The following is a 15,491-nucleotide window of genomic DNA, read 5'->3' on the forward strand; positions in this document are numbered from 1 at the left end:
AAAATTTTAAACATCATTAATAAATATAAAAGTACTCATTTCAATCCTTAAAATGGTCCCAAAATTTTTAACTATGTCAAATTAACTTTTATTAAGTATTGTATAAAATGTTAAAAATGATAAATTTAATGGACATTTAAAACTTTTGGGAACCATTTTTTATTTTCAATTTTTGAGATACTAAAAAAAATATGAGAAACCAAAATAGTAAGATATTTACCTGAATATAAACATATAAAAAATGTGATTAATGTTAAGCAAAGAACAATTTAATCAATGATTACTAGTCAACAATCTCTTATATCAGGAGTTCTAGACACATGAAAAAAGAGATAACTATATCACTCTGCAAACTTTCCCAACTGTGGAATCTCTGTCCTGTATTTTCCAGTTGGCAACAAAAGCAATAATTCTTTTTTCTTTCTTTCCAGAAGGAACACTTATTTTATTCACATCAAACTAAGAGAAGAAGAAAGAAAGAAGAGATAAAATATCATAATTCATAATAAGGTGCCACTCTTTTTTTTCTAACTTCATTTGTTTTCCTTGATAAGCTAACACAATTTGTTGCACTAAATAATCCTGAAATTTGATTCTATGTATTAAACAGATTCTGCAGAATGATAAATCAGAAAGTTGTACTTGAAACTGAAGCCAACTTCAGCAATAATGATGCTAAATCTGAGAATGTAAAAGGCAAGAAGAAACTGAAGAAAATGAGATCAATAAGGCTTGTAAAGTGTTCAAGCATGAAATCATCCATTAGAGAAAAAAAATCACCTAATTACATGAAGGGTACTAGTAGTTCTCATGCAAAGGAGAGTTTGCAGGTAAATTTTGAAGCTTTTGAAAATTGTGATTTTGATTATATGATTTTAGTTTAAAGTTTAAGTTTTTGGATTAGAAAGATTAAGAAAATCATAGATTAATTCTTATGGGCAGATTACACAAACACTTTCCACAAAGAAGAGTTTAACAAGAGTGTATACTTTGAAACTAAAGAAAAATGTGACTAGAAAGAGTGAAATGAAGAAGAAACTAAAGTCTTCAAGATCAATGAAGTTTGCAACTTTCAAAAGCCAAAAATCAACAAGTAAGAAATCTGAATCTGAATCTGAATCTACTAGTAGTGATATACAGCTACAATCAACATATGTTGGTAACAAATCTCAAAGAGTTATTACTAGAAAATTGAGCTTGAAGCCTGTGAGGTTCTTAGCGAAAATGCCAACTTTTAAATCGAAGAATGATTCGGTTTTGCATAAAGCTACATGCTCTTCAACTCTCAAGGATTTTCATTTCCCTGATCACATTGACCTTCCACAAGAGGAAAGTGGTTCTCAAGGAGTACCAGCTATAAGGGTTTGTCCATATACTTATTGTTCTCTTCATGGTCGCCGCCATGGTGATTTGCCTCCACTGAAGCGATTTGTTTCGATGAGGAGGCGTCAGTTGAGGACACAAAAGAGTACCAAAATGGATGATTATGATAGATCTGTTAATAGATTGAAGCAGATAGGTAATTCAAGGAAAGCCACTCAGCAAAGTCGATCTGTCCAGAATGTAAAAAAGCTAGCCAGCGACTCGGGTATTAGGCCTCGTGACACTCCAAAGACTGCAGTTACTGAAGGTGGCACTTCTGGGGGAGAGGGTGAGGAAATGCACAAGTTCAGATGTGATACCGAGGTGTTTCCGAATATGACTAACATTGAGCAGGATCTCGGTAATTCTCTGGCTGTAAAAGGCTCCATTTCGCCTTCTATCAAAGACACAAATATGAGAAGTTGCTGCATCGCCACTGTAAAAGATACATCCGATTCCGAGGTCACTAAGTCAGCAAATGACAAGAATATAGCTGCCAGCAAGAAAAACGATGAAAGTGCTATTGTGGAATCGACATCAATTGATCTTCTCAAGTCTTCTGCTTCTGATATTGAGATATTGGAGGAAGAGGCAACTACCAAAGTCTATGAAGTAACGCAGACGAGTTCTGCACCGAAAGAGCCTGAGCCTGTTTGCGATACTGATGTGACATACAAGACACAGGAACGAGATCAGAAATATATAAAGAAGTGGCACTTGATGTATAAGCATGCAATATTAAGTATCACAGGGAAAGAAAATCACAAGCTTCCTTTTAATGGAAGGGACAAGGAAGGAAGAGGGCGAGATTCTCACACACTTAATGTAGGAAACAGATCTTCATGTCAGGATTGTTGTGAAACAGGTCAGGATGTGGATGATGAAAATGAGAATGTAATTGATCAGATGCAGAAAGCATTTGATGAAATTCTTCTCCAAGAACCCGAAGACCTCTTTTATGATGATGATTCCAAATCTAGAGGCATCGGTTCGGATGAGGTATTCTTAGAAAAGAGTGAAGGTGATGGAGGGAAACTATACAACTCAGCATCCAGAAAATCTCCTAAAGAAGAAACATGGCCAGAAGTTGACAATTTCGGAAGTCGTGTTGAAGAAATAACAGCACAGAAGATAGGAGCCAAAGCTGAGCAAAAAACACCAAAAAGATGGAGCAATCTGAAAAAGTTAATCCTGTTGAGAAGGTTTGTAAAGGCATTAGAGAAGGTTAGAAACTTCAACCTACAAAGACCAAGGCATTTGCCTTCGGACGCTAACTTCGAAGCAGAAAAAGTATTTCTCAAGCACCAAACAGCAGAGGAGAAAAAGAACGCTGAGGAATGGATGCTTGACTATGCACTTCGAACGGTTATTTCTAGACTTGAACCTGCTCAAAGACGAAAAGTGGCACTTCTAGCAGAAGCTTTTGAAACAATTCTGCCATTTCAAGATGCTGCAAATGGCCTGCAGTCTTTGGCAACAAAGGAAAATCGAGCAAATCCATCTCAATCGTTGGACGATTCCTCATATGATAGCAAGGAAGAAACCGACAAAGGAAAGGATTGTGGCTATTCTTCTAATATATTGCTTGGAAAAGCATTATCTTCTCATAATAGTGTTACGGGATTTGCGGATAATGCTAGTGATGATCCCATGCCTGAACTGCATGATGCTATGGTGTTTGAAGAAAGATGTGTTGACAATCCCGAGGCCAAGATGGTCAAGGATATGCCTGTATCTGGAGCTATTGATGAAGATTTCATTGGAAAGCAAAGTTTAACCAGAAATTATGACAATGAGGAGAAGATCTCAAGTGACAATGATAACATTCATCTTGAAGAGATCAAAGATTCCCGGTCGTGGTCCTTAAGTGAACTGCCTGAAATTGTAGGCAACTGCAATGAGGAGGCTACAACCAGTGAAATAGTCAATGAAGTCGCAGACGATTCGGAATCAACTTCGAATACAGAAATTCCAAATAGCAAACCTCAATCACCTGGAAGAGAATTTGAAACCAAGAATTTGATTGATGCTGATACGGAACAATTTTCTATGACAAAAAGTTTAATACTAAAAGGTCTTCCCAGATTGCTCGGATCAAATTCCGTTGGTTCAGGAGCACCTTCAGATCAATTAGATGAACCAACATTAGACAGAAAAGAAAGGATTGAAAAGGCTAGGCTGGAAACTGGGACACCAGAAGGGTTAGCTGCACCGGCCCAATCAAGAGCTCCTAAGAGGGCAGATGTTGCCGAACCTGAGACCGATATAGAGAAACACAAGTTGTGGTACTTGGTTTATAAGCACATGGTATCAGATAGTGCTGAAGATGATACCAAGATGCTAGTTGATGGGGCAGAGGAGAAAGAATCCGGGAATGAAGGCGGTAGAATAAGAGGAACTTCTGTCTCTTATGATAGTACACCTGTGATGAATGAAGATTTGCAATCCCAAGGTCATGGTGTAGCTAACCGAGAAGTTGAACTACAGCAGCTTGAAGCCATTAAGATGGTAGAAGATGCGATTGATTCAATCACTTCGGATGTTCAGGACCAGTTACCAGACAGACAGTCACTTGGTGACAACACAATTTCCGATGACTGCTCCAAACAATCCAACAGAACTGAAAGAGTGCACAGCGAAGGCCTGAACCAAAAACAAGAAAAAATGGAATTAGAAAATGAGATAGCCGAAGAACAAGAACAGGCAGCACCAAAGGAGGGAAACAAACCAAACCAACAATTGTCTAAAAGCTGGAGCAATCTTAGAAAAGTGGTCCTGCTAAGGAGATTCATCAAGGCATTGGAAAAGGTAAGGAAATTCAATCCAAGAGGACCAAGATACCTACCAATAGAACCTGATTCGGAAGCTGAAAAAGTTAACTTAAGGCATCAAGACATGTTAGGAAGAAAAGGCACAGAAGAATGGATGCTTGATTACGCACTTCAACGGGTTGTTTCGAGATTAACTCCAGAAAGGAAAAGAAAAGTAGGGCTGCTAGTGGAAGCTTTTGAAACAATCATGCCAACCTTCAAAAACTGAAACTGGCAAAATAACAGAATAGTTTTGTGTCCATACTCCAGAATACATTCAAGCCAAACAAGGTGAAAGGTAAAAAAACATACCCTCTTCAAGTACAAACTTCAATTCTTTTCAATTTACTCTTCTTTTTTCTTCTTTAAAGTGAGGAAAAGTTCTTAACTATGTAAAGCTTGTCAAAGTTTAACCATGTAAAAACAAGAAAATGCTTAGGACAAGGGAAATCATATCCAAGTAGAACAATGTATGAATTTATACAATGTCACCGCGTCAACGGCGTCATCTACCATTCATTCATATTTAATCATCATTGACTCTTTAAAAAAAAGTAATACAATCGGATGGTGAATGATATAGTGACCGTATATCAATCTTTACGATAACAATGTATAGATATTGCAATAATATGGATCAACATTCAAGAGTAAATACATTTATGTATTTTGATTTGCATTTAATGGCACTGTCTTAAGAAATCTAATCCACTGGTTTCATCTATATGTGCAGGTTAACAAGAAGATTTATTTGATCACAATCCTTTAGGAATGAGTTTGCCATTTTTAGTGTGTCACAACATTGCATGGGACCTTGGATTTTTCAATGTCTTTATAGGAAGCAACTTTACAATATAGGGAATGAATGTGATTCAGAAATAATAGAAGCTTGAAGCATGGTACAATTTCCTTTTCATCTTTTTCTTCCTTCTCATTCTTTTGCATTCATATTATGGTGTTAGGAATTGTATGTTTTGTATGAAATTCCTATGTACTACAAATAATGTATGCAATTTTAGATGTATCATGATGTTATATCTTTTATTTGGGTATATATTAGAATTGTCTAATTTGTGTAACATATTTATATTTAGTGTAAGACTCTGCTAAATTTCTACTTCGATCCCTGAGAGCATACTTCCATAGATTATCTCATATACCTTCAAGGGAAAAAATCAGAGCAACAACCAAACTACTCATGCTCTCTCAAACAAACTAAAATAACAAAATTTAATAAATAAATAAATAAATAAAATAAATCCATACCCCATAGAAGAGAACAAGACCTATCAATGGAGAGCATCAAACACAGAGAAAAGAACCAAATTGGTTGAAAATGAAATTAGCATAGTAAAAAACAAAAACACAAATTTAATGCATCAATTGCTATAAACTTGTTTGAAAAATGGTAATAATTGATAGGAATTGTTTGATCTTGTGGTCCAATAATGATAATGTAAAGATTTATATATGTGCATTTCATCGTCCATGTACATTGAAATTACATTTTCTAAAAAGTCAACAATAATTAGAAATCAATGGTGGATAATACAATAATAGTGTAAAAAACTCTTACATTTTAAATGCATATATCTTTTACTCTTTTTTTAATCATTTTAACTCCTTCCATCATTATAGGCATTGATCATTTGTTGCATACTGTTTTTATTATTGATAAATTTAAATAAACTCGTTTAAAAAATATTTGATAGCCATTTGTTTCATTTTCTGGTCCCCATTATAACATATTACATTCTTGTTAAAATTTGGTCCCATTGTGCCTCAGTAAAATTTGGTTATATATATATTTGAATAAAATCTTTGTGCCTCATAGCAAATCTATCAAATTTTCAATGGAAAAAAAATCAAGTATTATGTAGGAATTCATTTGGTCCATCATTGTAAATTAGTACAATTATATTTATATTTAATTGTGTTGTGTTATTTTGCTAACTTTCTCTCTTAATACACATAAAAGCACCTGAGCTGAGTATAAGAGTAATCTCATTCAAATTAGTCAAATTGTTTCTTCTCACAAAAAATATATGCTTTTAACTTTCCAAAACTAAGCACCTCAAGCTTACTCATCAAAACTAATTACACTGAAATTTATTACCTAACTTTTATAAAATTTAAAGTCATTTAGCTTGTCTAATTAATTTAATGTAAATATTATGTTTTAAATTTTAATTTTGTTTTAAATATTTTTGTTAGTGATGATTTAAAGATAAATTTATTTCATGTGAAAGGTGATTATTTTAATCTTTTTTTTCCTTTTCAATGAAGTACAAGAGTCTAATTTTTTAGTCTTACAAAGTTTTTCTATTTTGTTTATCTTTGACCGATTAAATCCCACAATATAGTTGTGGGACTTGCCTTGAATAACCTCCTTTAATAATTGAGAACTTCAGAAATGGAGGATTTAATACTCTATTCCTTTGAAATTTGAATAATAAATATGTGATAACTGGACGATTTGATTACTAATTACACTTGCAAATGACTTTGATTTGTAGTCTTAATTGAGTGAGGGGTTAGACCGTTTTGAATCGGAGAAGTTTCGGTCCAACTATATTAAACCCAATTGAACCACAATAACTCAGGAAGTGAACCGAATGTCAAAAAAAATAGAACACTACTTTGTTTTACTCCGGTCCAAAAAAACGGAAAAATGTTATTTCAATATAACTATTAATTATATACAATTTTGTATTTATATATAACTATATATTTATAGATAAAAATTATAAATTATATATGAAATTATCCGGTCCGACCGGACGGTTTAACCGTTTAAACCGGCTAAACCTAAAACAAGACATCTTCCGATTTGATGTCCTGCTTAAGTTTCACAACATTGATAAATATAGATTACCTCTCCTATTTTTGTGTCTATATAGTATACCAATTCAATTAAAAAGTGTTATATAATTTAAAAAAATAATAAATAACTTTTTTATATTAGTTAGAGGAATGTGATTAGTTTGAGATAAAAAAAATTATGGAAAATGTGATCCTTATCATTAAATGAGAATAATACTTTACATCTCTAAGAATCTTCAATATCAAAAACCTTTGGACTTGTTAGTAATCAAGGAGTAGACATTACATGATTTACAACATTGGACCACAAATATAAAAAATTAAGGGGATTGAAATTCAAGAACACAAATAAATCAACAACCAACTACTCCAATAATCCAACTTATTATACATAAACAATAGCAACTTGGGATTATATATATTTAAGCCAAGAACAATTCCTTCACATTACTACTGTAGGCTTCAGATTCCACAATAGGCTTCAATTCTAGAATTATGATCTTTGATTTTCTCTTTGTCATAGAAACTAATGTATTCATCATGGTTGAATATTGGTTTATAACGCAAGGGATGTTGTTCATTAACTAGCTCTTCTGGTATATGCACCATGTTATCAATAAAAGAAAATAGTCCCATAGAGTATCTAATCTTCTTTGCATTCATTATGACCCTATGTTCGCATGACCGTATCCTTCTATTACTCCACACCTATGCCATCAAAATAATGCATCCATATTAAACCTAATTACTAATTAAATATGATAGTTATTTGACGAATGGGGATCTCCTGTCTCCAACCATGTCATCAACCACGTCTATGACTAATCACAATGAAGCAAAATTGATAAAGTTATGAATATTTAATTTTTTTTAACTGACGTAGCATAATAGAATTGGTCTGGGACAGAATTTGGACATGGTTTAGGACAACAGATCCTTGTCCGTTATTTGACTATCATTAGTTACAATGTCCTAGCTCATTTGTTTGAGTTGTGGAACATTATATGTCATTACACCAAAATTGGAAAACAACACTAATTTAAAATTGTCATTCAATAGCACTTTCATTCGTCTGTGTAAATACAGAAGAATATAGGTTAGATTTAATAGTGCTTCAAAAGTGTTGTAGAAGGTAGACATTTAATTGTAATGAGTGTTGTTGAATATCAACTTTTTACAGCTTTCGTACATTCAATAATAGGCACTGAAGCAAGCGTTGTTGAATGTATATCTGTCTATCAGAAAATTTACATGGATAGTGTAGTTTGACTGTCAAACTACACTATCACATGTTTGGTATATGTTTCAAAATATTTACGGAAGTAGTGTATTTTTTAGGGAAGTCGTGGATGGGATCCACGATTTTGGGGGAAAGTCGTGGATCTCATCCACGACTTTCCTGATATATTCTCTCTCCATGGAAGTCGTGTACCCTAAACACGACTTCCATTGTATATTAACAATAAAAGAGTTATGTAGCCTAGTGGTTCTTGGTTTATATGGGAACCTAGAGGTCCATGGTTCAACACCCACTTATTGCTAAATATATAATGCAATTTAACCATAATGTATCCTTCCGCCTATTGTCTATCACATTTGACAGCGTTTACTTCATCAGGCACTCTCGATATCCTTCCGCCTGTTATTTAAAAGAACGTTCTACACATAGATGTGTTTTGTTAAATGTGAATTCTGGCGTAGTGCGATTCAAACCCCGACAACTACCCAAGTTTTGTATGGCATAACATATGATTAGGTACATAGATACTCACCTGTAATGCATCACCGGCCATGACCACAAACAAGTTTGGTGAGGCATCAACACCACACCATTCCCCCTCCATAATTTTGATTTCCAAGCCATTTAGATTATTCAGTTGATGCACTATTGATATGGTGCTCAAATCTGTGTGACAATGCATTCCTAACTCATTTTCATTCATCTTCACTGTTCTATATTGCATACAACGAAGCACATAATTGCTCGATTCTATGAAAGAATCACATCTTTTCATGTCCACACCATAGCTCTCAAAAACCATTCTCTTGGCCATATGATCTAACTCTCCTAACAGCTTAGCATAATCATTTATGCTTTCACTACATAGAAAATGATACCTTTTATATTAGGAATAGTTCATTCATCACAATATATTAAAAACAAAGAAGTAATGTTACATGGCCAGAAAAGGTTTAATGGAATTCGGTCATAATTTGACAAGATTAAACAGTGGTTGTTGGATTTATGAAAGTGATAATTAGAGTTTACCTATCTAGAGCTGAAGTGAATTTAAGCTGATACCTATAAAAATTTGAGAAAAATATATGTGAACCCATAATATATAAGTTTTATACATTGTTACTGTATTATCTATCATTTTTTTTTATCATTATTGATTCTTCAAAAAAAAAAAATTATACTGATAAATAATAAATGATACATTAACTGCATATAAATCTTTGTGTTGATAGTACATGAATATTACACTATAAAAACTAATAACATTAGAAATTTCTTCAATCATTAGCTATCTGAAATATTAACAAGATTATGAGAAAAAGTTTCGTTCCTCTAAGATCATTATTACTTTGATAAAATATGAAAATATTTTTTGATATCATATGTATAAGTAGATGGGTTTTCATCCAATTTAATTAAGACGAAAAATATGTACGTATTGACATTATAATATTTTTTTATATTGTTATTATCATTATTCATATTTAATTATTATTGAAAGGATACTCACCAGAAACGATTATTCCCTTGTGGCCACATAATGTGTGCAAATTTTTGACATCCATCCATAGTCAATGGATTATCAACCCCCAAAGATTCATACAAAGGAAGCCATGTGATTTGTCCTAAGTAGCCACGGAAAAGCTTCTCACTAGTCTTTTGTACTTTTGTTTCAATTGGGAGAGCAAACAGGTGTTCCATCGCGCACACAACAGAGTCGCAAAGCTCTTTGCCGACTCTATTGTAGTGCGCGATGAAACAACCATGATCCTCAAGTGCAGTCCTCACAACATTGCAGGCTGAAAACCATGCACCAGTGCCAGGCTTCATGTTTTCATCAGTGAAGTCAACAACGTGAAGAGGAGACTGTGATTGGGATCCCATGCTGTTCACTCTCAAGACAATATATCATTGGCTCTTAATGTGTTTATATGAAGCAATATTCATTATTTATGTTTTCTGGGGCAAAATTTTAACATTATTATTTGTCTATACTTCTTGTCAAAGAATGGTAAATACTAAGAAAGAGTGTCAAATTTTGAGGTACCAATAACATTACTCAATATAAAATTGAATCTTATATATATATATAGAGGAACTACACGGTTTTCAATTTAGTTAACTAGTTGAATATTTCTTGAATAACTACATTGATTTGTTTGGTAGTGTGGACCCATTTGTATGTTGAGGACCACAATGTTGATGTCACACGAAGTGGCTTTTTGTATAGGGGGAGAATACTTGCAAATTGCAATTATGTTCACAAAACTGTACCATATTATTAGAATAAATGGAATGAAACATCACCATAAATTTAAAATAGTATTAATACATGTAAAATTAAACATTACCCAATAAAAAATATATGATGGGTAGATATTTTAGGTGGTTTAAGTGTTGAATAATTTCAGCTAAGTGGTATCTGCTTAAAAATTATTCTTTTGGTATCTGCTTAACAAATAATTGCACTCATGATGATTATAGTTGCAAGATCTTAAGCATGCAACAAACATATTACGCCAATAAGCTGGTATTGTTTTTCCTAATTCAGTGAATTTTTTTCCCTTTTACCTAAAAGTTTACATACTCAATTATGATAAGCTGGTATTTGTATTTGAATGCTGAAAATTTGAACTATCATTTATGAATATGAGATATACATTTCCTTTTGTAAAAAAAAAAAAAACAAGTATGAAGACACATACAGTACATTACATTTAGAAACAAGAGTTTTTATATTTTTTTGTGTTATCGTTTATAACTAAATTTTAATTAACATTTAATTTTTAATGTGTTAATAAGATTTTATTGATTGTCTCCACACAAGTTTTTTTCTTTTCTTTTACCCCATAAGATGAGATTCTCGTGCATTTGAGAATATGTATATTAGATATTATTGTGAATAAAGTGGAAGTTGAGGCCGTTAGAGGCTTAGGTATATGTGATTGATGTTGAGAAATTCTTAGAAGCCACGAAACTATTAGTCTGTTATATCCTCCACTATGTCATTGTGAGTGATTGTTATTCATACTATGGGAACTATTGATAATTTGGTAATTCAGTTTTATAAACTTTATGTGTTGAAGAAATAGAGAATTCTTACCATAGTTTGCTATGAAAAACAAGTAAGTGTCTACGTATCTTGGTGAACTAAATAAAGAAAAAGATGTAACTAATTGAAGTTGAGATTGGATCTTTGGAGCTACTATTGTTGTAGATATTGATGGGAATTCAATCATGTGGGGTTAAAGAGTTTTCATATTAGTAGTGAACAAAAAAGAGTTTAATGGGCATCATGTATATAACTTGTATTTACAAAAATAAAAAAAGAATTCAAGTATATTAAAGACCTAAGATATGCGTGAATGTAAAAAAATTATTTTATAGTATTAGTGTGCATGTATTTAATTTCATTTTCTTGTGTTTTGAGCTTCTTCCTTCCTAACAACTACTAGGTGGTATGAGTCAATTTGGTTTGGACGATCATTGCCTTGGATGGTGATGTTTAATAGAATGTCCAAAGTCTATTTGCGAGTTAGGTTACAAAAAGAAATGAATGAAAATATAAGATTTGAGAGTCATTAAATACAATTGTGAGAGTGATCCAAAGTTTTTTATCGTTATTTATTCTCCTCTAAAACTGAATTCACAAAACTATTGCAAACACTTGACGACACTGGTAGAAATGGAAGGTTGTGTTTCATGCTTCCTCATAATCATTTGATAAATTATTTCAATCAAAATATTGGGAAGGAGCCATAGTTCTTTGTCTAGTTCTTGAATTGATCGGAATGAAAACGAAATGATGATTTATTTTGTCATCCCTGCCAATAAATTCAAAATAATAGGATTTAGAAAAATAAATTGATCCGTACATATAATTTCATTAAATCCGGAATGATTAGAACTAAAGAAATTGTGTCTTACTTCATCATTAGTCAGTAAAAGATTTGAATTATATCTTTTTATAGAGAGATAATCAATATTCATTGGCCTAACTCTCTAAAAATTATCCTTGGTGGTAAGGGTGAGCAGACGGGTTAAGTATTGTCTCTTACTCAACCTTGAATATTGGTTGAGTCATTTTTTGAATTTGGATCTGGCCCTAGATCTGAAGTTAACTTCATCCTAAATATCAACTAAGTCAGCCTTTAAATTCGAACTCGATCATATACCCAATTAAATATAATGCATACTTATTTTATATAAATTCTACTCAATATTATTTATTATTATAAATATGTAATTTGACATATAAAATAATATATGTATATATATTATTAATCATGTATATATGATAAAAAAACTAGAGAATCAATGATATTTTCGACCAAAAAGATGTTAATATTTTGTACATAATTAAATAGAGACACATACAAACATGATGAGTGATTGATCATGAGACGGATCAGGTCGGGTTATGCTTGGTCCCTACACAATCCTAAATATCAATTGAGTCTAATTTTTGAAGTCGATCATGGCCCTAGACTTGATGAGACTCGACCATATTTAGGCACGATCATGATCAGACCATATTGAGTAAGATGATAGGGTCGGGTCCTGCTCACCCCTACTTGGTTGAATCGCAACTTCACAAGCCTATTTCTCATTGCTAATTGGGAAAAGGGATAAAAATGTTTCCATCCTCTTAAAAAAATGGAGTTGACATTATATTTTTGTGAGCATAATACAATAAACATCATTTTTATCTAATCTTGGAAAGTGTTAGTCGGTGTGATAGATTTTTATAGCTCAGGAAACGATTATGAATTAGAGAATGTATTTGTATACTACGTCTGTTCTAAGATAATTACATAGACTCATACCCTAAACTTTTATTTATTTATTTTATTATCTTACAAAAGGACAAAATCTATTATTATTATTTTTATATTTGACAAGAATTTGTTTTGTTCCTATCGATCTCTATATGTAATAGAGAAATCAAAACTACTTAATTGCTTTGACAAAAAAAATGTTCAATTGGTTGAGTTTATTTTAATCAGAAGGGTTAGGACAAAAGAAGCCAATGGTAGACCATTCTTCTTATTTCGAGAGATGAAAGAAGTATTTACTAATGATTGGGGCATTTGCGGTCGGTATGGACTGGTTTTCAGACCAAAAAACATATGACCTTAATACATAAATAACTTGTAGAATGATTGATTAGTCTTAATATAATTAATTATAATAAATATTAATTACTGATTTGATTGTGATTTATTACTAAATACTCATGCTAAAATAAAGAATTTTCTTGATTATAAGTGAATGTTTCTTAATTCATCATTAGTGAAATATTTTTTTATTAATTAGCTGATTTCTTATTAATTATTCCTTACATAAAAATTAATTTGATAATTTCTTATTAATAGTCATTATTGAAAATATTGTTATTAATTGATAGTGATTAAGAAGAAAGGTTGTGAGAAATGAATCATCATTTGTTCCAAACTGTATTCCGTATTCTAAGAAGTGAAAAAAACAATATTATTGACTCATATAAGGTCTCTACTCTAATGAAAAAGGAAAATATGAAGCTAGTTATTATCGTCCTCTTAACCTCTCAAAGGAAACACATATCTATAGACCATTATTTTAATTATTGAAGAATTATTATATTATATATTTATAAAGCAAATAATATTTAGAATAAAATATAAGAAACACCAATTCACTCTCTCTCTCATCTCTATATTTATAAGTTATTAAATAAATGAAATAAAAAAATGGTACCGCAACATGGAAAGTAAGGAAGAAGAGACATGTAACAACACAACGGTCGCTAAGAGTGTTAGCATATTGAGAGTGCATTAGCTATGGACACAAATATAGAAATGTTATGCACTTGTAAAAATACCACAATACTTTTTATAAATCTGCAAAAATTCCTATAATAACACTAATTAGGTACAAATAATAAATGACCTTATAAAATCATAAAAAATATCATATTATCATTCTCATTCTTTTTTATATTTAGGTCAGACAAAAATAGGTATTCACATTCAGCCTTGTCTAGTTTTCACCCAAAGTGGTCATACCTCGATCAACAACTAGGTTTAACATTGTACATATGTTGTATGGTTGATTCTCAACCTAATTGAAGCCAGATATAATTCAACCCATTTAATATTAGCTTCAACCAGATTTAACTTAACATAGAGTTTTCATTGCCACATCACTCCATAATATAATAATTAAAATTCACAAAAATTACATTAACCTCTTCTCATTGTCCAACCAACTCTATTCACCAGCGATCAAAACATTAATTATAGTGTAGTCATAAACCAATATAAAATTATTGTGTAGTCCTAAATAAATGATTTGAAATTCACTCACATCATTAATTATACAATATTAATTTTATTGTATATTTATGAAAACATAGATATTTTCCCAGACCATAGGTCTCAGACTTGATAATAATTCCTCATCTATTTCTCTCTATAAATACAACAAACAACAAAGTTAATGGTTGTAAAAAAAAGTTAGATACTCTTATTCCCTTCAAGATCTCTCTATTTTGTGATCATTATTTTCATGGCTGGCCTTCAACAATACAACTTTTTTCCCACTGATTTCTTCTACCCTAAACCACAACCTTCTTCAAATCCCATAGTAGTGCTTCCTATGCATAACCCTAATACTGAAGATAAGAATCAACAACCACTATCTAGGAGCATGGTCAAAGCCACTACCCCTTCTACTTCTCCTATTATTTATACTCAATCTCTTAGTAGGGTTGATAAAAGGGTATCCAAATTCTCCACATAACCACTTTCTTAGGGTTGATAAAAAGCTTTTTGAATTGTTATGCTGCCTCAAAGGAATGAATAACCTTTTCATGATTAATCAAATATAATTTGTAAAATATGTAAGGGACCCATCCCTTTTATTTTATTTTCCATCATTAGAATTGTAGAATGTCTTTTTTTTTATCAATATTTGTGTAGCTTATAAAGTGAAAGGTCGTGTAAGATGAAAATCAATAAAATTTGAATGAAGGTTGTCTTATTCTTCAATATTTTCTATGTCTGCTTATAAGTTTGGTTTGTTTTCTCTGCTTGCAATTTAAGTGGACATAAGGGACTTGATGAATATAAATGGACTTTGCATAGCATAAATTAGGTAATGACGTTCTCATCAACAAAATCGGTTACAAGACTTAAGAAAAATTTCAATTCTATGCTTTGTTTGGTAGTTTTATTTGTGTGCATTAGAAAACCTAGTATCACAAATATGAATATTTT

The 15,491-nt window shown here is 31.8% G+C and overlaps 2 protein-coding genes across 7 annotated transcripts; one reads left to right on the forward strand and one right to left on the reverse strand.

The window, feature by feature from the left end:
• Positions 335-5,226, forward strand: LOC109348193. Of its 6 annotated transcripts, none has more exons than XM_019588471.1 (4): positions 335-510; positions 611-830; positions 943-4,470; positions 4,906-5,226. In XM_019588471.1, exons 2-3 carry the CDS (start codon positions 621-623, stop codon positions 4,399-4,401), a joined length of 3,669 nt encoding a protein of 1,222 aa, XP_019444016.1. In that variant the 5' UTR covers positions 335-510; positions 611-620; the 3' UTR covers positions 4,402-4,470; positions 4,906-5,226. The 6 variants fall into 6 exon arrangements, with proteins under 6 accessions (XP_019444016.1, XP_019444020.1, XP_019444019.1 ...); XM_019588475.1 differs by lacking the exon at positions 335-510 and having other exon boundaries at positions 517-830; positions 943-3,384; positions 3,493-4,470; XM_019588474.1 differs by lacking the exon at positions 335-510 and having other exon boundaries at positions 517-830; positions 943-3,201; positions 3,265-4,470.
• On the reverse strand, positions 7,261-10,184 carry LOC109348194 (2-oxoglutarate-dependent dioxygenase AOP2-like). The gene is made up of 3 exons (XM_019588477.1): positions 9,746-10,184; positions 8,768-9,095; positions 7,261-7,703 (listed from the first exon to the last, which is right to left on the reverse strand). The coding sequence occupies exons 1-3, from the start codon at positions 10,117-10,119 to the stop codon at positions 7,458-7,460; spliced, it is 948 nt and encodes a 315-aa protein (XP_019444022.1). The 5' UTR covers positions 10,120-10,184; the 3' UTR covers positions 7,261-7,457.

This window comes from Lupinus angustifolius, chromosome LG05, assembly GCF_001865875.1.
Source record: "Lupinus angustifolius cultivar Tanjil chromosome LG05, LupAngTanjil_v1.0, whole genome shotgun sequence".
NCBI lineage: Eukaryota > Viridiplantae > Streptophyta > Magnoliopsida > Fabales > Fabaceae > Lupinus > Lupinus angustifolius.

Bases quoted from the DNA above. Each gene is read 5' to 3' on its own strand.
- LOC109348193 (XM_019588471.1), top strand. From the start codon at position 621: ATGATAAATCAGAAAGTTGTACTTGAAACTGAAGCCAACTTCAGCAAT. The intron at 831-942 runs GTAAATTTTGAA...TCTTATGGGCAG, and splicing joins ATGCAAAGGAGAGTTTGCAG to ATTACACAAACACTTTCCAC.
- LOC109348194 (XM_019588477.1), bottom strand. From the start codon at position 10,119: ATGGGATCCCAATCACAGTCTCCTCTTCACGTTGTTGACTTCACTGAT. The intron at 9,096-9,745 runs GTGAGTATCCTT...TTTTCTATGTAG, and splicing joins CAAGGGAATAATCGTTTCTG to TGAAAGCATAAATGATTATG. The intron at 7,704-8,767 runs GTGAGTATCTAT...TTGATGGCATAG, and splicing joins TGGCCGGTGATGCATTACAG to GTGTGGAGTAATAGAAGGAT.